We start from the raw sequence: 22,498 nt of genomic DNA, 5'->3' as shown, positions 1-22,498 counted from the left end.
TTTACCTAAGCTAGACAAATAAAGGTTACCTGCAAAGGATTCCATTTAACATGATCTAAACGGAAATGAGGTTATGTTGCATATCAATCTGATCGTATTGCTGAGCTAAAGACATTCCAAGTGCTTCTACCGACCTACTTTTCCATCAAAAGCTATTGTCATAAAAGGCACTTCCCATGACCTTTTAGGTATCCCGCGCTGGACCGGCGCTCGGTGCCGCCCGGCGCCCGCGCTGGGCCGTGCGGAAGGCCTCCCTCCCCCTCTTAGAGCCGTTTAGGGACACGTGCGCGGGTCCGTACAGTGGTAAGCGGTAAGCGGCAAGCGGCATTCGAAAGAGCGCTAAAAGGCGTGAAGAAAATACTTGTCATTTTCTGGTTATGTCAAAGGTCAGGTCACTAAAGGTCATTACAGGTCAAACATCCCTTATTTCAACTTTTTTACAACTCGGCTCATTACTCTGGAATAAATACCTTCCTTTCATCCACCTGTCCATCCTTCTCTGACCCCTTTCGGCCCTTATATCAACTCTCGCTTTTTCTGCCATCCGTTCGCCGTGAAAGCTGTCTCCTTCCCCTGGGCCGTCTATCCTCATCCTTCCGTCCTCAGTTCGATCTCTTCTTCCGTCCTTTTTGACATCCCTTCCGTTCTAATAGGTCTCTCCTTCCGTTCTCATAGACAGAAGCTTTCCACTCCGTCATCCTCTCCTTTGTACAGGTCTCGCGAGATTAACCTTCGCCCTGGTGGGGGGGGGCCATTTTGGCCCCCCCCCTGTGGTTTTTCAGCGATAACTCAGAAACCACTTGAGTTAGCGCCCTGAAACTTTGTATAGCTGTTTATTCAACATTTTTACATCATGTCCTTTTTTGGGGGGTTCGGGTCAGGTCAGGTCAGGTCACAAGGTCACCAAAACTGACACCACCTCTAAAAAAGTTCAAAGCTCTCTCAAAGGCACAGCTTTTATCCGATCGATGTAAAATTTACAGTACTTGAAGATGTCACCCAGCTCTACAAAATGGCTATCTCGGATTTTTTATAAATGTGACCTAAGGTCAGGTCAGGTCATCGCTGCTCCCCATTATAAGTCAATGGGAGAATCGAAAAGTAGTTGTTTTTCAGCTAAATCGGGCGTGATTGTTCCTATATTTCGTTATTGAAGTGTCTTGGGTCAGCAAATCACAGCCCATGTGAAACCATTTGCTTGTGACCTCGCTGAGGTCACGCTAGGTCATCTCCCTGGTCACCAGAGGTCACCAGCGGTTTTTCTGCACTTACTTGTTATTGAATAGAGATAGAGACTCCGTTCGACGTTTATCGTGTTTGTCTCGTCAATGCGGATCGAATGATATGCAGCATGACCTATTTCGGTAAGGTCATGACCTTGACCTGAGGTCAAATTTTCAAAATGACCTTTCGAGGTCAAACTATATATCATTCGACGCGTCTCGACGAGCCAAGCACGATGGTGCATGAATCGTTTCTCTATTTTCTCGTGAATGCATGCTATAGTTAAAAACATTTTCAACGAAATTTGCCAAGTTGACCTTGCATGACCTCTGTGGGCCAAACCGTTGAGCTGAGGTCAAATCTGACGAACCTTGGCGAAAGAGCTTGAAAAGAGCTATCGATTGCTTTTTTCCGCGGCTCTCTAGCTCTTCTAGTTTCCGAGCTACAGCGGAATATGTCCGGCAACACCGAAAACACTGAAATTTGACCTATGATGACCTCTAGCGACCTCAATATTGACCTTAGCGAAAAAATGACTGAAATACTTTCGAACGTACTTGTTATGGGCTTTCGTTTGCTTTTTTCCGCGTCTTCCTAGCCCTCTTCGTTTTCGAGTTAGACGGGGGGGGGGGTCATTTTGGCCCCCCCCCCCCACCAGGGCGAAGGTGGCTCAGACCCACACCAGGGCGCGGGTTAAGCGGTAGGTTTTGCACTTTTACATTTCCGGTTATATCTCAGAAACTAATCGATCTACGATGAAGCCATTTTACACGATCCTGGCCGGCTTGTTACCCAACAAGTCGATCGCATCTTCAACACTTAAAAGCTTAAGACGACGAAGATATAGCCTGAAGTACACTAAATTTTCTAGGTGCAAAACCTACCGCTAAAACCCGCGAGACCTGTACTTACCTACCTACTTAGGTACCGTGTCCGTCTCCCCGAACCCTCTCCCTCATATGCAGTGCTTTCCGCGACAACTAATTTTCGCACCTGCGATAACGATAAAACGATAAGGAAGGTTTGCGATAACGATAAACGATAAACGATATTTTTTTTTAAAATTAACAACGATAGCGATAAAACGATAGAACGATAACGAAAATTGTTTTGACAGCGATAACGAAACGATATGTAAACGATAAAACGATAACGATAATTGTTTTTTAACAGCGATAACGAAACGGTACCTCCACTGTGAAAATTCGCCAATTGGCAAAAGACGTAATGCGTTGTAGGCGCGCCGTAATTATGACAAGTTAAGCTTTGTAATTCTTAATCCTACTAATATCGGTACGAGCACGTTCTTATTTCGGGAGTAGTCAAAGACGGAAACCTTAGCTAAGTTGGCGTAGTTTTTGATGCTGAGTTTGACTTTCTGGAGCAAGTTCATTATATACTTGTTTTGTTCACTCCTCCAGATATGCGGGAGTAGGCCCCGCTGTGACTGACCTCTGCCCGGTCCGCCGCGCAAATTTATACCACCCGTCGGCCGTCTGACAGATCTGTACACTTAGCAGATGGCAACAGGTTGCGCACACATACCTACTGTCGCGCGGCATACACTGTCGATCGTCTTCCATTTTTCAATCATCCCGTTTTATATTTATCGCTTATCGTTCATAATTTTTGTAACTTGCGATATGTGGATGAGCGATAATTTTCAAAATTTAGCGATAAACGATAACGATAACCGATTTACTTAACAGCGAAAATTATCGTTTATCGTTTATCGCTCACCCTATACGCATGCGGAAACCACTGCTCATATGTTTAGTTTCCCCCGAGCCGACCACTAGGCACTCTCCTCGTGGTAACCTTTGCTGTCAGTGCGACCGTATCTCCCAGTGCTGCACTTGTTTACGCGCGAATGTCATATCTCTCGAGGAAAACGAGTGAGCATTACTTCAGCGAGAATTAGCCCGCGCATGACCTGGAGTTATTTCCATAACGCGAGTGACTGGGGGAGGGGGGGGGGGCTCTACAGAGGCCCCCCTATCTCTGAAACTACTGGGCCAATCGTTAAAATCCAGACAGCGTCTGATAGCCTTGGAAAAACTGTTAACCCTCGCATGTGTAGGGGGGGGGGGGGTCGGATGGACCCCCCCCCATGGTTTTTCGCGAATAACTCGCGTAAAAAGCGGCCGATCGCGACGAAACTTTCAGTACCCTCCCATTGATCAATTTTACACCTACCCTGAAAATTTCATGACCCTGACCCAAATGACCTTTGACCTGTGACCTCTTTTCAGAGACCATGTTTGGCCGGAATCGCGATTTCGCGTATGTCGGCTAGCACTAGCCGCGTGTTTGCAAGCTTTTCGTGGTTTCAAACGTTCAAACATGTGATTTGATGTTACTCCCGTGTGTGTCAAGGTCACCTGAAGGTCAGGTCAGGTCATTGACCTTTGGTGACCTCGGGTGACCTCGGTTCACTTTTTCGAGTTTTACATGTTTCTAGGCTAGTTTTTGGAGCTGAATTCGAATTTAGCAACCATTTGAACATTTACGAAGTAGTTTTGGTGACTTCGTAACATGTTACGAAGCTGTCAGAGGCGGTTGACACGTACTACGAATACCCGTCACGACGCCTACTGGTTGACCTGACCTGACCTGACCCGACCTGGTCTAAATGCTTCAAGACATCATCTGTGATCAAAACTAACACGATATTCGTGATCAGCACCCCGAAAAACCCCTTAGCAGCCACACTTTACGACTTTCTAACAGGTCCCGATTTTCCCGACTTTGGGTCATTGACCTGACCTGGAAGGTCAACCAACGACCTAGGACCTTAAAATTGGGTATCATCGGCTTCCTCTCGTCACGGGCAACACGCTCGTTTTTTTCCGCGAAGCTCTAGCTCGATCAGGGGCCAAACGGCAAGGGGGGGGGGGGTCCAACCGACCCCCCCCCCCTACACATTAGAAGCTGGCAAACGCCGCACACATGCGAGGGTTAAGTGAAACCCAGTTTCATTGACCCAGAGTTAACCCACCAATGACGTCACACAGATCAGGTCAAAGTAAAAATTACCAATTAGCATTTTGGTTTGTTCACAATTGAGGGTCTGGCCGCCTGCTAACAAGTCCGACCAGGCTCATTTTTGGCTTGGGTACGCACTCCTTGATATGTCTTAGATACCCGGAGGGTACCGACTACCGAACTTGTGCTGCGAATTTTTCAGATAAAGGCCCCCTCCAGGTTACCCGTCGAATATCCTAGGTCACTGAAATTTTATATCATGCATCGGTCACGTGACACATGTTTTATGGTCCATTTCAGCAATAGATTTAAACAATAGTGTCGCTTTTGTCATTTGAGATTATTTTTAGCTGAATATAGCTGAGGTCAGACCGTCAGGTCACTCTCAGGTCAAAAAGGTCAAATTTTGAAGCTGAATTTTTCAACAAAATAGAAGTCTATCAGATGCAGTTTGAGCTCAGGAACACAATAGTGTTATTTATTTTGCTGTAGGATGTTTAAAATCTACTGAAAAATGAATGTGAAAAATCGATAATGGTGAAATTTTGAGTAAAATGCGTATAACTTAGCTATTTTTGAAGACATCGGGCTAAAACTTGCTAGAGTAAATTATCGGCATGTGTTCTATCACAAACCTATATTCTGTTTTTTTTTTTTCGAAAGGTCGAAAAATTATATGAAAAAAATAAAAACACATGTTTTGCGACCAACCCTTGGCCCTGCAGCGAGCTACCCTACCGCGGCGAGCCGCTCTTTTCCTGACAGCGCTCCGTACCGCCTATCCCGCTGCTCGCCCGCATTGCACAACACACCAACCACAGTTTGAGTCATACGCGCGAGTCGACGGGCCGGCCACGGCCGTGCGGCCGCCGCCCCCAGCTAGCGACCTTGAATTTGCCGACCGAGCAATTTTGTCGGAGTCATGAACACAGGTTGGGTTCAACGGACGGCGGCTAGGCGGCGCCACCTTCCGTAGCTGGAGAGGCTGGCCGGAGCTCGCCCGGGGTCACAGCCGCCGGCCGAGGTCATGACCCCCGGTCGGCCGGTCGGTCGGCGGTGGAGAGGGGCGGGGCCCGTCCATCCCGCTGGGTGTGGGTGGGAGACGGGTTACCAGAGATGGGAATACCTTGTAGCGACCGATGTACGTTTATTTCAGTTGGGCACAGTGCTTACGAGGCGAGACCTGTGTTATCTGTCATTCTGCGGTTTGTAGCAGCATTCAGTCTCATATTACGACGAGTAAAACGAGATACACATTTCCTGTCACCCTTGTCAATTAGATCAACCGCTAAAAGTTCCCCATTCAAAACGGGGGACCAGTATTTACTTAGCTCCAGAGATGAGATCCCTTGAAGTGACTTGGTGACCTGACCTTAGATGACCTATAGCTGACCTCCACATGTGCGTAAAAATCAAAAAGGTGCGCTTAAAACGGCAACGCGTAGCGCCGGCGTTTATGTAAAGCCCGAGGGGAGGGGAGGGAAGGGAGTAATAAAACGTCGCTCGTTACGGCTCGGGTCAAACTCTACCGCGTCGTAGCATATCAAAACTTTTATCATTGGCCGATACAGCATCTTTGTTTCGAGCAAACCTACATACATACTCAATTCCTCGTCACTTGCCATTAGCTAGGCCGCAAACATCGTCATTCCGTGGTAATGCCATTGTAAATATTTGTTATGGCAAGCTGTCCTTATAGCAACGATATAACGATTTATAGCACCAAACGAGGGGGAGCGGCGACCTGGGCCCTCTTCCGTCACGGGCGGCCCTAGGGCGACCGTCGGCAGCACTGGAGTCCTATGCAGGCAGAATGTGCATTGTGCAATCCGCCATCGGGGGGCTTAAGGGCGCGCCGACTACAAGGTCATTTTGGCAATCCGCCATCGACCCGACAACTTATCTTTCCCTATCGACCTTATCACTCGCTCGCTAAGGTTATCAGATGATGAAACCGCCTGGCCGCCTACACAGCATATCACGTGTTTGGGACGAATGCCGGCAACCACCCAGGACGCTGTGGGCTGAAGACTAACTTCTTCCAACACGGGGTTGGCTTTGTGCAGCGTCACGCATACTTACGGAACGGACAATTCTCAGCGTTATGCTCTGAGCGCTATGGCGTGGGAGAGATTCTCAGCGTTAATTGACCGCTCACGATACTGCTCAGGGTTTTGTACTGAGCATTGACCAATAATTGGTCATTAAATGACCATAAAGGCATCTCTCAGGGTTATGTATTGACAGTTCAGGTATTTCTCGGAGTTGTGCATTGACCGCTAACGGATCCTCTCGTGGTTATGTATTTTCCGCTCACAGCTGTATTCCTTGTTATGCATTGAATGCTCAGTGCTCATGCTTCTCAGAGTTATGTATCGACTGCTCATTGCTCACGATTCCTCTCAGGGTTATGCCTTGACGGCTCACAGTATTTCTCAGGGTTATGTATTGACCGCTCACGGTACGGAAAGTTGTCACCAGACGCGAGAGAATGAACACAACGCTCATCCCGCGCAGCGATCACCGTCTCCAGCTGAAATCGGCCACCGGCTCACCGTTCGTGCCGCACAGGGTGTTACCGCTAGCACTGAGCACTCGGCTTCTGAACAGGTCAGTACATTATGAACCGAGACGCCCACAGTCGGGTCGAACCCGACCCTGTTCGACGACCGGCCAGCGTCCGTGACACACCTCCAGGGTTCTAATAGGCGATGTATCTCGGTTAAATTAATTCAGCAATTGAAGACTACGAACGAAATATGAAATACCAACAAGCATACGGATTATGGACCAGCAAGCACAGGTTTCTTACAACAGAATCCATGGTACTCAGTTACTGTAGATTTTCATCGAAAAGTTATTTGGTAACGGTATAAAACTAGCGGCGGGCGATTTCCCGTGAGACCGCCCACTCTGCTGGGTGGGTTGCCCCGACCAGGTCGCCGCCACTTCCGTCCCTCAGCAACCCATCGCGGCCAGGGCGCCAACCATGATAGGGCCTGTTCCAACGCCTCTAGAAAACACCAGAAAGCTCCAGAATTCTCCAGTCAGTCCAGAACCAGCGCCTCCTGTAAGCTTCAGAAAGCTCTCGCCAAAGCTCCAGAAACCTCCAGTAGCCTCCAGTCAGTTGCGAGGTCCACATTTGACTGGAGGCTCTGGTCTATAATCATGGCGCACATGTGACGATTATGAACGTAAAGAAAGGATTAAAGAAAGATTAATTTTACTATTGAAATGTAAGGAAAATCACATAATTTTTTAAACCTATTTTTATAAAATTGCGTTCCTACGCCTCCAGTAAAACATATTAAAAGAGCCTCCAGTCAAGCCTTTCTACTGGAGGTGCTGGAACAGGCCCATAATCAGCCTCGCGAGTTCGCCATAAGTCGGCTCTAAGTCGAGCCAAAGCCAGCAGTCGTCTGACCAGCACATCGACAAAGCCCACGACTTGCGTTGCGCCCGCGCAGAGCACGTACGCTGAGAGCTCAGCTCTGAACCTGACCCTCCCCCACCAGCCATCCATAGGTCGTCACTGCGGCACAGCGACACGCCGTGACTCCGGAGACCACTCGCGACACGGGCCATCGACGCACACAGAAAAGCAGAAGCACTCACTATCGCTGACCTTCCGACATATACAACGCGAGAATCGCGCCGCCGCTGGAGACAGACGCTCGCATATCGCATACCGCCCAGCACCGCCCTCGCACTCCATCACTCAGCGCGCAAACATCTTCGTCTAACGCACAGCGCATCGAACCATCTCATCTTTTGATCGCGACACTTCACCCCGTCCGTTCACTTGGCTGGAGTATTGACACTCCAGACCTCACTCTGCACTCATCACTCGCTCGGTCACTCTCACCTCACTCACTCGGGTCGCGGCCGAACACACTCTCATGCTGCGCAGGCGCGCGTGGCCGCGGCCGGGGTTCCCTAACCGAAGTGGAACTGGAACCCGCCGGCGTGTGCGCCGCCAAAGTCGAATGGCTGGCCGCCGCCGCCGCCGCCCATGTTGCTGTACCTGCAGCGGCGGGATACGGGAGGGGGTCAGAAGGGATGTCACGGGGTAACGATGACGGGAGACGGGGTCACAAGGGTTGTAAGGTCTGGTGTCTACTCTGCGCAGGGCTCCGATGTTAATTTAGTTCGATGTCAGGCATTGGATATGAGATAATTGGATTAGAAAATTAAATTACATTGAAATGTATTAGATAATTAGAAGTCAGGATTGCTAATTACACCTCGAGATTGAAAAGAGAGCCAAATTGAATGTTTTAAATCAGTTTTGACTATGCTACAGTCCGCACCTGACTGGGAGGCTATACCAAACACCCTCTCTAAGCCATGTCCTCTCCAGACCAGGTTGCTCCCAACACCCCCTTTCCGAGCCGAGTCCTTTCCAGCCCCCTCCGCTCCATCCCCCTCTCACCGGAATCCGCCGGGCGGGCCGCCGCCGCCGAAGAACGCCTGGAAGATGTTGCTGTGGTCGACGTCCGAAGAGGAGAAGCCGTCGCCGTCCTCCAGGTCCTGTCCGTTGTCGTAGCGCAGCCGCTTGGAGCGGTCCGAGAGCACGCTGTACGCCTCACCGACATCCTTGAAGCGGCGCTCGGCCTCCTTACGGTGCTCCTCAGAGGCGCTAGAGTGCCGATCTGCCGTGGGGGGAGGAGGGCGGGTAGGTTAGACGTCTGAGTGAGGTAGACTGGTAGCTGAGAGATAAACTGGACAATAGATTGGCGAACAGAGATAGAGGATAGGACGGAGAGAACCGGGCGAGCTGTTTACCACCCAAGAAAAATGCAGCTTGCGAAGGCAAATTAGGAGAAAGGACGTACGGTGCGATATCGGATACAGGAGAACACGATACGGTAAGTGAAGGGAATCGAGGCATGAAGGTAAGGCACAACACTGCACGGTATGGGACCACACTGTATAGCGAGGGACATATCCCGTAAATACCGTATGGTTTGGGGCAGTACAGCACGGTATAATTGGAGCCGGAACTGGCCAGCAGCAGCGCCCGAGGCTCGCGGATCGGTACGTCAGTCGATAACGGGCGGCACGCCAGCTCAACAGGAAACATTGATAGCTGATTGACAGCACGTCAATAACCATTGTTCATTTATTTCAAGGATTATTGATTATGGTGAATTTTGACAAATGCTTGCATCTGAGTTCGGTTGGACACACAATAATATGAAGGTTTTAATGAAACGATAAAAAGGGCAGTTTCGTTCGTAGCAACACATCGATTAACTCCACTTGGTACACACAAATGGTCTATAGATTGCTGTCCATCCAGCGGACCCTCGGCCGTCGGAGCCGAAATTTATGGCCAATTACAACCAATCACGGATTGGTCCACCTGGGGACTCCAAATGACTGGAGCAGCAGCGGGTCGATAGGACGGCACTCGCTGGCGAGCCATCTGGATGGACGGTCGACCTAGCAGCTAACGGTGTCCCCTTCCAAACAATGTCAGTGCCTTCACTCCCACCACCACCACCACCATATAGCAGTGTCTCCCGGCATTCCCTGCACCAAAGCACATCCCTCCCATCTTTTTTATTATTCCAGTGCACATCTCTCCCTTCCTCCTTTCTCACAATACCATGAGTGTTCCGTCTCACTACCGTACCAGTGTACCCCTCCCTCATCCCCTACTGTACCAGAGCACACACTTCCCAATCCCCCCCCCCCCACTGTGCCACAGTACATGCGCGTCTCCTCCCCCATCGCGCCAAACCTCAGACTCACCCGGGTGGTGGACCAGCGCCTGTTTCCTGTACGCCTTCTTAATCTCGTCCGTGGTGGCCGATCGGCTCAGGTTCAGAATCTTGTAGTAGTCCTTGCGTTTGGACTTTTTCAGCTCGTGTTTGGCCTCGTGCAGCAGACGCCGGTGCTCGCAGCTGCGGTCCAGGGTGTTCACCTGACGGGAAAAGGCGTCAGTAGAAGTTTTTCATAAATAGTCACCCAAAACAATAGCATATGACAAGGAGGGGTTAGCTACTTGCAAATAATCTAGGGCCTGAGGCTCGCATAGAATCGAATGTGATCACAACAGTGGATCACCGCCTCCAAATTAAACAAAAATTCACGCCAGGGGACGAGATAACCGGACCTCGAACCAAACACAGCCAACCAAAAACAGATGATGTCTGATAATGGGACCAAAAACAGATAAGAGGGATGGCACATGCCCAGAAAATTCTCATGAAAATGCCATAATTGTCAAATAGCCCAGCTGTAGAACCCCCAGTTCTCGTGTCTCTTCGCCGCCACCAGCCGTGCTCACCTTCTCGTAGTCTCGGACGGCCTCCTCGTATTGTTCAGTGAGCATGTAACACTTGGCGCGGCGCAGGTACGCCTTCACGTAGCCAGAGTCGAGATCGATCGCCTGTTGAAAACACAATGATTAGGTGAGAACAGCGGGATAGGGTAAGGGCGGGTAAGAGTACGCGGGCGATAAGAGTACGCATCAGCTGTTTCGGTTGCTTAGCAACGCGGGTTTGTCGAGTTCATGAAGTGACATGAAGCCGCCAGTGCGTGCTTGTCACCAACGGAACGTGGGCGTTGAGCGGCGACGCTGTTGAGTTTAAGGCGATGAATATTATTTTCGAGCGTTGTGATATTATTATGGTATAGTACAATAATTTTGATACTTGGCAGTTGAGATAAGGTACATTTCCGTGATTGTTGTGGGAAACTTGTGAGGTTATCTGGGGAAATACTGTGCAGTGCAATATTCTGTTTGCGAAGTTTTGCACAACGTTTCGGGGTTGTTTTGTGCACGAATCGCATTTACGGTAAGAGGACGCACTGTTCAGGAGGGTAAGAGTACGCAGAATTATACATTATGTCGAATATACAGAAATATAAAATTATTAATCTATCGCTGAATGACGTTTGTTTTGTAGGTATATCATCAATGGAGCACTGTGATGCAGATGCGTACCCGAAATTCTTCCAAATACGAGTTATTCTCCCTTTTGATTGTGCATTTTTTTTTTAGAAACACACGACATGATATTTCCTGATTTATAGACTTGAAAGATTTATTTTATGTTTTTCCTTTTGGATACTAGAATAAGCTTAAATGTCTTCTGAGTTTGAAGTTAAGCATTTGGACAGTACAAGCTGCATGGTGTGTGTTCATATGCTTGCGTACTCCACCCGCCTGGCGTGCGTACTCTTACACACCCCATAACGGGTGTCAAGTTCAAAATGGGACAAACGCAAAATTAAGGTAGACACTGTGTATTATTAGATATTTTAACGAAACTTTCACCACATATACCTTGTTCTGTCGCCAGTCCACTGGTACTAATGAATTTGAACCAGGGGTCCATGCCTGTCTGCCAGACGCACGTGCTCTCCCGCTATCTTCATCATCGATCGCGGCACCTCCGGGACAATTTTATTGATGCTGCTCAGGATTCTGGCACGCAGCTGCTGATCGGATGACGCTGTCCAGCCACCGCGGTAGACTTCTTGTTTAAGTATGCCCAAGAAGTCCTCAATTGGTCCCAGCTGCGGGACATTCGGTGGGTTTTCCTAGCGGATTAAATATCAGGCATGCCAGCCTCCTCCAGAAACTGGCACGTGGCACGTGCATAATGAGCTAAAGCCAAGTCTGGCCAAAATGCATATCCACCCCTTCGGTTGCTCTCCTCGATGAACGGTTTGAGTTTGCTGTTCAGGCACTTTGTGATGTAGACATGGGCGCTAACATTTGTTGAACTGGGGCAAATTGTTGGTTTTGCTACTCCCTTGGGTGATATGGCTATCCACACAAGAAGCTTACGTGGGAACTTTCCAATCGGACGGTACGTCACATTCGAATGTATGTCTCCACCAGGCCCAGCGTAAAAACCACGGTTTTGTGGCATTTCTGAGCCAGTGTAGGTTAAGTAGCTTTCATCGTCCATGATGGCATCTTGCTCTCGAGTGGCACTCAGTTTTCCCCGGCTAAGGGGTCGCAGGCGGCCCTTTTGAGATTGTTCTCGCTGAGCAGATACCGGAGGAGCTTTCTGGCGCATCCTATATCTTACCCCTTCCTCTCTGAGAATGTGTCTCACTCTGTCATGCGTTATGCCAAAGCTGCGGCCTAAGAGACGAAGTGAGACGCCGACTTTGCCGTCTGCCATGCGAACAAGGCCTTGGCGCCTCTTTGCTGACATTTTGGGAGCAGGCCTGCCATTCTGAGCTCGTCGTATGTGTCTTTTGTCTAGGGATGTATTGATAACGCGATATATCAGTCGGTCGTGGAATACCAAGCGATTTAACGTGGCGGAAAACCTGAGCCTTAGTCAAGTTCGGGTTTTGTCAACTGCTCTCGCGACAATGTCTCTTGCGGCTTGCTTGCTCAAAGGCTTCATGACGACTGACCTCAATACGTAGCCACAATATTTTAACATCATGCTCGTGCAATTCACGCATGGACATTCTGTCCAAATTTCAGGTGAATATCTAAAGGGAGGTTGAAAATAGAGCGATTTCAATTTTGTCTCATTTTGGACTTGACACCCGTTATGGTAAGAGTACGCAACTGCAGCGGTTCAGAAAATGTCAGTTTTAGACCACTTCCATTTACGCTGAGGGATCGTTGCCCCATGGGTTGATGGCTAATTCAATGAACTTTAATATTCCCTATTTGCGATTTCTTTCTTTCAAATATTAAACAAATGAGAGCGAGAAATCCACTAAGTGCGTACTCTTATACGACTTCACCCTACTCGTCACATACTCTGTGAGAAACGATGAGACCCTCCCCGCACCGATGAGAGCGGATATAGCTATCAAACTAGCTCACAGCTCAATCTAGTTACATTCCCTCCATACAGCAGCCTTCGCTTAGCACCCCCCCCCCCCCCCCACATGCCACAGTGATACGACGGGTCCCAGGCTAGGCCAGATTCGCTACAGTTTCGGCAGCCGCTAGAGCCAGCTAGCCTACTGTGTCTACTGCATATGCCAGGAGTCGAGCGGAAAGATTCGGCGCTATGGCGCCGCGGCGGACGGCTACATCGTCATATGCCAGAGCTCGACACACAACATCTGTAACCACCCTCGGCCGTGACAGCCGCATTGAATGCTAACAAGACTTTTCAAATGACTAACTCAGACATGCTAAAAACCTCTCGCAGCAGCTGACTTCCGCCGCATCTTTACAAAAATGTAAACGCACTCTGGCATGGGCTTCGTTAATGCTAATTGCAAGGCTGGCTCTTTTATGTGCGCATACATTTTGCAAATAATACTGTTGTTAATTAAAGAATACTAATTAAAATCACTCCAATTACTTTGGTATAAGATAACTGAATCAAAACATCTAAAAATATTTAAATTCACGATTTCAGTCTCTGTTTCACCGATCTCCTATCTGAACATCCCCCATCCCCAACCCGGTTTCCAGCATCGTGTCCCGTGCGTGGACGGCCGGTTGTCGACCGAACCAGGCCGGAGCCACACCGTCCCGCCCCGCTGCGCCGGGATGAGCGTTAACGAGCCAGAGCGTCGGCCGGACAGGCGCCGGGGGTCCCCAACTGACCGCGGCTTCCGGGGGGGGGGGGAGAGGGGAGAGAGAGAGAGAGAGAGAGAGAGAGAGAGAGAGAGAGGGAGAGAGAAAGAAAGAGAAAGAGTGAGTGAGTGAGTGAGTGAGTGAGTGAGTGAGTGAGTGAGTGAGTGAGTGAGTGAGTGAGTGAGTGAGTGAGTGAGTGAGTGAGTGAGTGAGTGAGTGAGTGAGTGAGTGAGTGAGTGAGTGAGTGAGTGAGTGAGTGAGAGAGAGAGAGAGAGAGAGAGAGAGAGAGAGAGAGAGAGAGAGAGAGAGAGAGAGAGAGAGAGAGAGAGAGAGAGAGAGAGAGAGAGAGAGAGAGAGAGAGAGAGAGAGAGGCAGCAGAAAAGGGCGACCGGGAGCAAGAGGAAGGGCGAAGTAATATGTTCGAGGGAGGAGGCGATGACACCGAAGCGAGGGATTCACGGAGCAGGTGATGAGAGCAGCACATCTAAGCTAGATCAGGACACCACAGTACCGTCCAATCGCAAGGCGACCTCGCCACAGAGTGACGGACGTAGCTCACCACCCTAACGTCCACACCGGAGCGTAACACCAACCTGCGAGCAGTCGGCAATGGCCTCCTGGTTGTTGCCGAGGCGCGCCTGAGCCGTGGCTCGGTTGCAGTACAGTTTGGCGTTAGTAGCCTTGTTGAGCGGGTCGATCTCCAGCGCCTCAGTGTAGAGCTGCAGCGCCTCGGGCATGCTGCCCTTCTTGAACGCCAGGTTACCCTCCTCCTTCTTGGTCTTGAGGTTCTTGGCTTGCTGCAGGGACAATGGTGAGGCAGTGTGAGCTGATTTGATAAGAAAGGCGGATAAGAGCAGACATATGATTTCTAGTGCTTTTGACTAGCCAGGGTGATGAAAAAGCAAATCTTGTATGCAATTAAAGGGACACTCCCACCTTATTATTAGTTTTGAGTTGAGATAGCCAAATTGGTGGCCATGGCCTGCAAATACCGGTTTGGGCACTCACAACATCGACAAATGCTTTAATTCGGAGATATGGAATTTCAAACTTGCAGTTTTCGGATTCTAAGGGGCTAGTGCATTGGTATGCCCCCTTAGAATTTGTGACGTCAGCGGAGATCTAACGATTTTTAAATCTTTTACTAAAACGTTTGGTAGCACGCGGTGGTATATGCTGCTTTGCGCGCAACAAATGCCGCACTTTCAAATAAAGTCGCTAGGAACAGCGGAGATCCCAAAAAGTAAACAAAAGTAAAAGTCTAATATCTTGAAAACCGGTGAATATTTTTCGATGAAACTTGGTAGATATTCGTTTTCGCTCTTTCTGAACCGAGCGACATCACTTTCGTGCCAATTCATTAACTTTTTTGAAGGTGGGAGGGTCCCTTTAATAAACAAGGAAGAATTCGGTAACGGAACTAGGAAGTACATTTGAAAGGAAATAAAAGCGAGTGCGAAAATCCTCCTGTAATGTGCCAAGAAACCTATTAAGTGGCAAGTGCTACTAGCTAGTAGCTACCTTTCCCTCTGCCGGGGCTGTCGACTCGCCCTGTACACCTTACGGAGCCTCTGTGTCCCCCACTCTCTCTGCCCTTCCCTGGACTCACCCTGTAGACCTGACGGGCGCGCTGGTGGTCGGGCGCCAGCCTCAGTACCTGCTGGAAGTGGTTGAACGCCTTGTCCACGTCGTCCTGGTAGTAGAGACACATGCCGCGCACGTACAGCGCGTCCGCGTTCATACTGCCGGCGGCGAGGGACAGACCAGGTCAGAGGGGACGATACAGGGGCTAGACGGGTCAGATTGAACAGATGGGTTACCTAGGTGTGAGTCATACGAGGTCAGACATAGGCTGGCGTGGTCACATAGAAACAACTGTTGTAGTCAGGTGGCAACGATTTGCGAATGACTTTTTTAAAAATCGATGTCTGGAGACGCCAGCTAAGCGCCCCAGCCAACCAATCATACGAATGAAGCTTCCACGAAACATGTATTCTTTTGTTGAATTGCACCTGAATAGCGGCTCTTTTCAATAACAAAATCAATAATAACGCCAAGAACCATGAACCACGAAGCAGCATGAGGTCATTTCAAACGCATTACTTCGTAGTCGGGCATTTTCACTTTCGTTTGCGAAACATATCTGATAACCATTACTTAGAGGGCTTTACATTTCAGGCCCATTTCCTAAATGAGCTGCACTGAATTGAAATTCTGCCATAAGACGGCGTTCATTAATTTCGCTGCGCCAGAGCGGCTGAAAACTGCCGCAGTTCGGACGGTAGCCGACCTAATGGGGCACAGGTCTGCGCCCGACGAGGGTCACGCTTTGATCGCTCGAATAAGTCGACGACCGACCTAACGAAACGAAACTATGGTAGTCTGGACCTTATGCACTCTGATAGTCATAGAGTAAAACACACACAAAGGTAAATGAGACACAGACACGAAAAAAAATCACGGGCGGCCAGCTTCTCTGACGTCTGTTACCTGTTTACAATCCCTCTTATTTCCCAGACTCTTAAATACTCAATCGCCCCACCCCCATTTCATCTGCTGACTCCCCCCCCCCCCCCCTACTGACCTGTCATCCCTCCGCAAGTATGCATCTGACCTATCTGCCCAGTGCCCTGACTGACCTAATCATCCCTGCACACGATCGAACTCTAACTTATCCGCCCGTCCCCGAGTCTCTAACCTGTCCTTCCTGTCCTTACCTGGCACTCCCCCCCCCCCCTCCCCAGCTCTTATTTGTCGTGTTACGTTCCCCTGAGCTAAACTTGTCACCCCTGCCTAACCCAGAGCCTTAACCTGTCGTTGCCTGTCCACCCTCCCAGCTCTAACCTGTCAGCGCGCAGCATGTCGTGCACGATGTCCTGCGCCTCCGAGTACCGTCCGAGCAGTACCAGACACTCGGCACGGCGCACACGCAGGTGGGAGCTGCCAGTGGCCACGGTGAGAGCCCGCTCGGCAGAGAACAGCGCCCGCCGGTAGTCACCCTGCGGCACAGGCTAGAGGTCAGCTCACATGACAGGGCAAGGGTAGACCACGAGGTCGGAAACAAATCACGTTATACGATAGGGGCGGGACAGGTCACGCGATAAAGCATCGGGCGGGTCAAGTCACATATCGGTAAAAAGGATGATTTCAAGTTTCAACATGACGAAAGAGAAACAGACATAACTATCCTAGTAATATTGTAGTCTGCAATATTGCAGCTTAGTTGTTGGGCTATGTTGCGGAAAAGGTCCTTTTCTCCGTTCCTCCCCTTCTGCTATGAGATTTCAACTTCATAGATGGGCCGGCACCACGGTCTCTCTCTCTCTCTCTCTCTCTCTCTCTCTCTCTCTCTCTCTCTCTCTCTCTCTCTCTCTCTCTCTCTCTCTCTCTCTCTCTCTCTCTCTCTCCCTCTCCCTCCCTCTCTCACCTTCTGCCAGGAGAGGTCCAGCTCCTGCGTGAGCCGCGCCACAGCATCCATGTTGCGCCGCTCGGTGGCCAAGCTGGCGTTCTGCGGGTCCAGGGCGGCCACCTGCTTCAGGGCAGAGTCCGCGCCGGCCACATCGCCCAAGATCACCTGGCATTTGGCCACGCGCAGCAGGCCCTGAGGGAGGGTCATGGCAGGTCAGGTCAGCTGAGCCGCGCGCAGCAGGCCAAGAGGGTCAGAGCAGGCCAGATCAGGTCACTGAAGACCACAAGCCACGGTCCCATGCAAAAAGTCAAAAGGAAAGCTAGCCTAGTTGAGATCAGTCCTGTAGAGGCAATTAGGTCCTAGGATTACATAGCTTTAAAATCACTACATGGAAAATATGAACGTGGTGCTGTCGGTCATCCAAAACTGAGACCTAATCCAAACTGTATTGCACTGTGCATTGGTCAAGAAAGGAAATTCTCGCGTCACGGATTGCAAGACCGCTTGACATAAATATTCGTCAGTGCAGACCGCGTGGCTGAGAGTGACATCGGAATTTAATGAGGCCGCAGACGAATACCAGGAGCGCCATACGTGTCGGCCAGTGCCCGGAACACATCCGTCGGGCGACGACAGGGATTAGGGACAGCGGCACAGAGCAGTGAGCTCTCACCGGCCTGAGCTCTCTGCGGTCCTAAGCTATCAGCGGCACCGAGCTCTCAGCGACACCGAGCTACCAGCAGCCGGAAGGCGAGCCCAGATCTCACAGCGGCTCATGTCATGAGCTATCAGCGGCCTAAGCTCTCGGCTATCCTACATTTACTCAAATGGCAACAAAATTTAAATAACTGCTCGAAAGACCACATAAGTCGTATTAATTTTGCAAGTTATCTCGGTCCCTCTTCCCGCTCACTATTTCAGAATCTCGAGCCGGCAAAAAAGCAAAACGCGGGAATCACGCCTGATGAATTTCAGCAACACACTTAAGTCTCTGTTCCAGATCACAAATTCAACAAAAACTCTCGATCGCAAATTTCAACATTTAGATTTTACGGTTAACAGATCACTACGATCGATATTCATTAGTACACCTCCCCAGCTATCACCCCACTTCCCCGGCCGTCAGCGCGCTTTTCCAACCATCATGTACCGCTGACTGACGTGCAGTGCGGCCCCACATCAACTGTGACGTGTGGTACAGCCCACGTCACCTGTGACGTGCGGGGCATTCCACGTCAAATCGAACAAAAATCGGCTGTTTTGCACCTTACCATCAGCGATTTCATTATAAATTTGTGAGCGAGTTCCTGTGTCGCCCCGGACATTACATTGATGTTTTTTGCACATTCTGACCACAGGTCTTCTAAATATAGGGCATCAAATTTTTACAAAATGTTGCATCTTTATATTTTTGAACGACCATAACTTTGGTTGTACTTGTTTGATTTGAATGAAATAAACCTTACTGTTTAGGTAATTTCTTAAGCATTTGTTTAGAATTGCATCGACTTAAATATATGACCTTGAAATATGCTTAACTCTGTTCTTAAGCACAAAAATTGAAATAGCAAAAAACACGCCACCTTCGATTTGGCTCATTTTCATATATTTTATTGCCTACCATATTCTTAACAACCTGTGAAAAAATTAGAGTGGGCCATTCATAAGTTTTGAAGAAAATGGCACATATGCAAACGTATGTTAGCACGCGCAGTGGAGAGGGAAGAGTGAATTTCGCCCCACCCCTCCTGTTTTTCGCCAATATCTCATAATATTGATGCGAAATTACTTATGGCTACCTGTCCAGAATTGAATTGCACATCTCATCGTGCAAGCAATAAGAAAATCGGTTCACAACTGTTCTAGTAATAGCGGTGTAAAGTGAACATCCTGTCGCCGCGGCGACGCGGCGACTCGGCAGCCGGCGCCGACCGCTACGCGCCGCCTGAATTGTAAACTGTGCCGGGACGGAACGGAACGGTTCCGTCTTTACATCGCGCTCCTTACCGCTGATTACGTTCGATTCGCGTCAAATTTTGTGAGAAGACTAAGAAATGTACAGGCAATCTTATGGTGAAAGAATTCTGAAAATAGGTTGGTAAACAATTGAAATATGAACGTGTAAACACAAAATTGTGACTGCTGCGTTTCCCGCGTCGGCCGATCCCGCCTCAGCCGGCGACATGTTACTCGTAGCAGGACTCTAACTGCCATATTTATTATCGGATTAACTAGAAATTCCCCATACATACTCAAAAATGTATTTTCTTTCGTATAGTGAAGATCAAAAGACGTGAAGATATCGTTGCGTGATAATGTTTTCGTTGAATTTATTTCATGATGCATTTCCACACGGCTCAAAATTCACCGCAAAATACCGTTTGCCTGAGACACTTTTACAATGGAACGTGAATGCTTGACTACGATGACTATGCATTTCCATTCTCGCAGAGTTTGGGATATCACTAATAAGCAATCATTTATTTCAGAAAGTGTACACAAGCAAGCATGTCTTGACTCTGTCTTTCAAGGTCACGCGCGGTTGCGTGATGTTGATGCATGAAAACGGCGTTTGCCGCGAAAGTTATGAATGGCCCACTCCAATTTTTTCACAGATGGTTAGGAACATTGTGACGGACATAATATGTAAAAATTACTCAAATCGAAGGTAGCGTGTTTTTTGCTATTTAAATTTTTCTGTTTTAATTCAAGGTCAAATGCATTTCAAGGTCATTTCAATTTTATTTTATAATTAAAAATCAAAGCCTTATCAATTGCCTACAAGACCCTGTTAATATCATTTTGATACCAGAAAAGGAACCAGAGTTATAAGCATTTAAAAAAATGATGTGTGGCATTTTTGGCTATATTCGATGACCTATATCTCGGCGATACGTTATCAAATTTCGAAAATATTACACGTAACTCAGTTTTGAACCATGCCCAGTCTGCCTACAAATTTTCAGAAAAATCGAAGGGGATAACGGATTTCGGTGTTTGATTTGACGTGGAATGCCCCGTGCGGAGTAACCCCACGTCATCAGTGACGTGCCGCCTCTCACCTTGACGTATTTGCTGTCGAGTCGGACGGCCTCGCGCGCCTCGTGGAGCGCCTGCCGATACTGCCCGAGCATCAGCAGACACGCCGATCGGTTGTTGTGGTAGGCGGCGCATTGTGGACACAGGTCTGTCGCAGACAGGGGTGATCAGTAAGCAGCTCCCGGGTCGGTCGGCCGCCAGTGTAGTACCACTCGCATGTTGTAGTGCATGATGGTGGGTATTATTTCGGGAGTTTTTTTTCCAATGCTTTCTTGAATAATGCCGGTGATATGTAATAGCGATGGCAAAGAGACTGACAAGATAAAAATGGAAACAAATTGAACATTTTAGGCTATCTGTCACGTAAAAATAAATGCTGAACAGGCCCCCAATCTCGTAATAAAACCGCAATAATCAATGCGTATCAATGCCAGTATCATTCACTGGCGGCATTCTCCCGCCGACAAAGGGTGACTGTTTAGGGGCTGCGTAACTGTTACCGTGTCGGCGCCGTTTGGACTCCGAGTCCGTCTGTCAGCCGGAGAAGCCACTCAAACAAACGCACGTGTGTCTCTCCGACAGCGGACTGAGTTTGTTTTACTGGCCGGTAAACTGCACTGGTGCAACGACAGACCCTTGGACAGACCGACAGGAGGGGAAGCCAGGCGGACGGACAGATTGGAAATACGGGACGGGACGGGATAAGACGGGACTAATGGACGGACAGAGACAGACAGGAGAGACAGGCCAACAAGAAAGACAGACAGACTGACCGACAGAGACAGACCGACACACCGACAGACAGACAGACACAGCCCTGTTCAGCTCACCGCGCTCGCGAGGAGCCCCGAAGACTCACCGATGGCCTGCGAGTAAAGCTCTAGTGCCTGCTGGTATTTCTTGGCGGTGTATGAAAGATTTCCCTCTTCTTTTTTCTTCTCGGCGAGCCTGTGGAGACAGTGAGTGTCAAAATCGTCTTTTAGTTGACGAGCCGAGCTGATAAGACTTATTTTGTTCGACTCCCTACTTACTGAAGGTGAACGCAATGTTGGTGTTAGGAAAATAAATCACAAATATGACATGTTTAATGTTTATCACGACCAGCTCAAAAGTCAAATCACTGCACAATATAGCTGACGCAATTCTTACCTACATCATGCTTATAGAAACACGAATAAAGTTTGTTCGACGAATACAAAAACCATCTTTTGGACCGAGCACGAAAGGAATCCTGGGACTTTTATTTTCAATTACAAGGCAACCCTCCGACGTTTTATGCTGCTATAATGATTCATTCTTCAATTATCTTGCGCTCAATATAAAGCAACTTAAATGTAGCGAAAAGTTTCAGCTTTATTGGATCCAGTAACCAGACAAAGAGGAATTTACGGGACACTCTCTGGCTTTATTGCTGACGGGCTAATTCCTCCCGTGAGGAGAGTTCGAGGAAAACTACAGCGTTAGATGCACAAATTGGTTTCAGTTCCCGTTAAAAAGAGTACGAGTCATGTGTCACCGGGCAGTGGAGAGGTCGCAGGGGCGCCAAGAAGTGATATCTGGGTGACGTGCCACTCCTATTTATTTTTTACTATTCTCATGCATGCGGCTTACTACGGTACGTGAAAACTTATTTGAATTGCGTCGCAGTCTCTCGACCCTTACAGACACCAAACCAGGCCCACGACATTCGACAGTGCATAGCGGTGTCAGTGGCGGGAAGGTACAATTTTATTAACTCAACTCAATCTGCCAATATAGTCGAGGAGATTGATGAGATTCAATCACGTCAAAACGAGCCCCATTGATTCAGCAACTATTTCAATCAAAGACCAAATGCCACTTAAATACAAGCTATGTGACTAAGTAGATCAATGTACTATATAATAAATTCCATTTTAATTCATCTCTTGCATAAAAGATATAGGTACTATCAATAGGTATAGATGACAACACAATACACACGATAAAAAACTGTTTATACTGATTAAAAAATTTAAATTGATAAAAAATATTAAAATTTTAAACGATTAGTGCGCTGCCATTTATAATTTGATTGGAATGCATGCAACCTACGGTCACGGGCCCGTCAGCTTCCCTTGTGAGTTATCACCCAAATTACCGAGGTCGCCCGTGTGACCAGATATGAAAACAGAGACAGCAGGCGCCGGTGCCAACCACGCGTGAAGATGACGCCTCTCGGCTATGATATAAGAGCTAAGTTCCAGCGCGCACCATTCATCTCGTCAGTGACGGAGGTGGCTGTTCGGTGGGAACTCATCACGGGCGGCCGAGATGAGGAGGGTGGGCGCTGGCACACAGCG

At 48.7% G+C, this 22,498-nt stretch overlaps 1 protein-coding gene across 1 annotated transcript in view; it reads right to left on the bottom strand.

Moving 5' to 3' along the window:
- Positions 1-6,640: 6,640 nt before the first annotated feature.
- Positions 6,641-22,498, bottom strand: part of LOC122378866 (dnaJ homolog subfamily C member 7-like) — a 32,786-nt gene continuing 16,928 nt past the window's right edge. Inside the window, exons 2-11 of the mRNA XM_043360484.1 lie at positions 21,037-21,125; positions 20,201-20,325; positions 17,157-17,330; positions 16,574-16,728; positions 15,339-15,471; positions 14,323-14,526; positions 10,505-10,606; positions 9,967-10,138; positions 8,642-8,861; positions 6,641-8,233 (exon numbers count right to left, since the gene is read on the bottom strand). Coding sequence (XP_043216419.1) covers positions 8,146-8,233; positions 8,642-8,861; positions 9,967-10,138; positions 10,505-10,606; positions 14,323-14,526; positions 15,339-15,471; positions 16,574-16,728; positions 17,157-17,330; positions 20,201-20,325; positions 21,037-21,125 — 1,462 coding nt within the window. The 3' untranslated portion in view covers positions 6,641-8,145. The remainder of the gene's footprint in view (positions 8,234-8,641; positions 8,862-9,966; positions 10,139-10,504; positions 10,607-14,322; positions 14,527-15,338; positions 15,472-16,573; positions 16,729-17,156; positions 17,331-20,200; positions 20,326-21,036; positions 21,126-22,498) is intronic.

Source organism: Amphibalanus amphitrite, unplaced genomic scaffold (assembly GCF_019059575.1).
Source record: "Amphibalanus amphitrite isolate SeventyFive unplaced genomic scaffold, NRLGWU_Aamphi_draft 000066F_arrow, whole genome shotgun sequence".
Taxonomy (NCBI): Eukaryota; Metazoa; Arthropoda; class Thecostraca; order Balanomorpha; family Balanidae; genus Amphibalanus; species Amphibalanus amphitrite.
The sequence above is the reverse complement of the archived record's forward strand: the minus strand, read 5'-3'. Positions and strand labels throughout refer to the sequence as shown.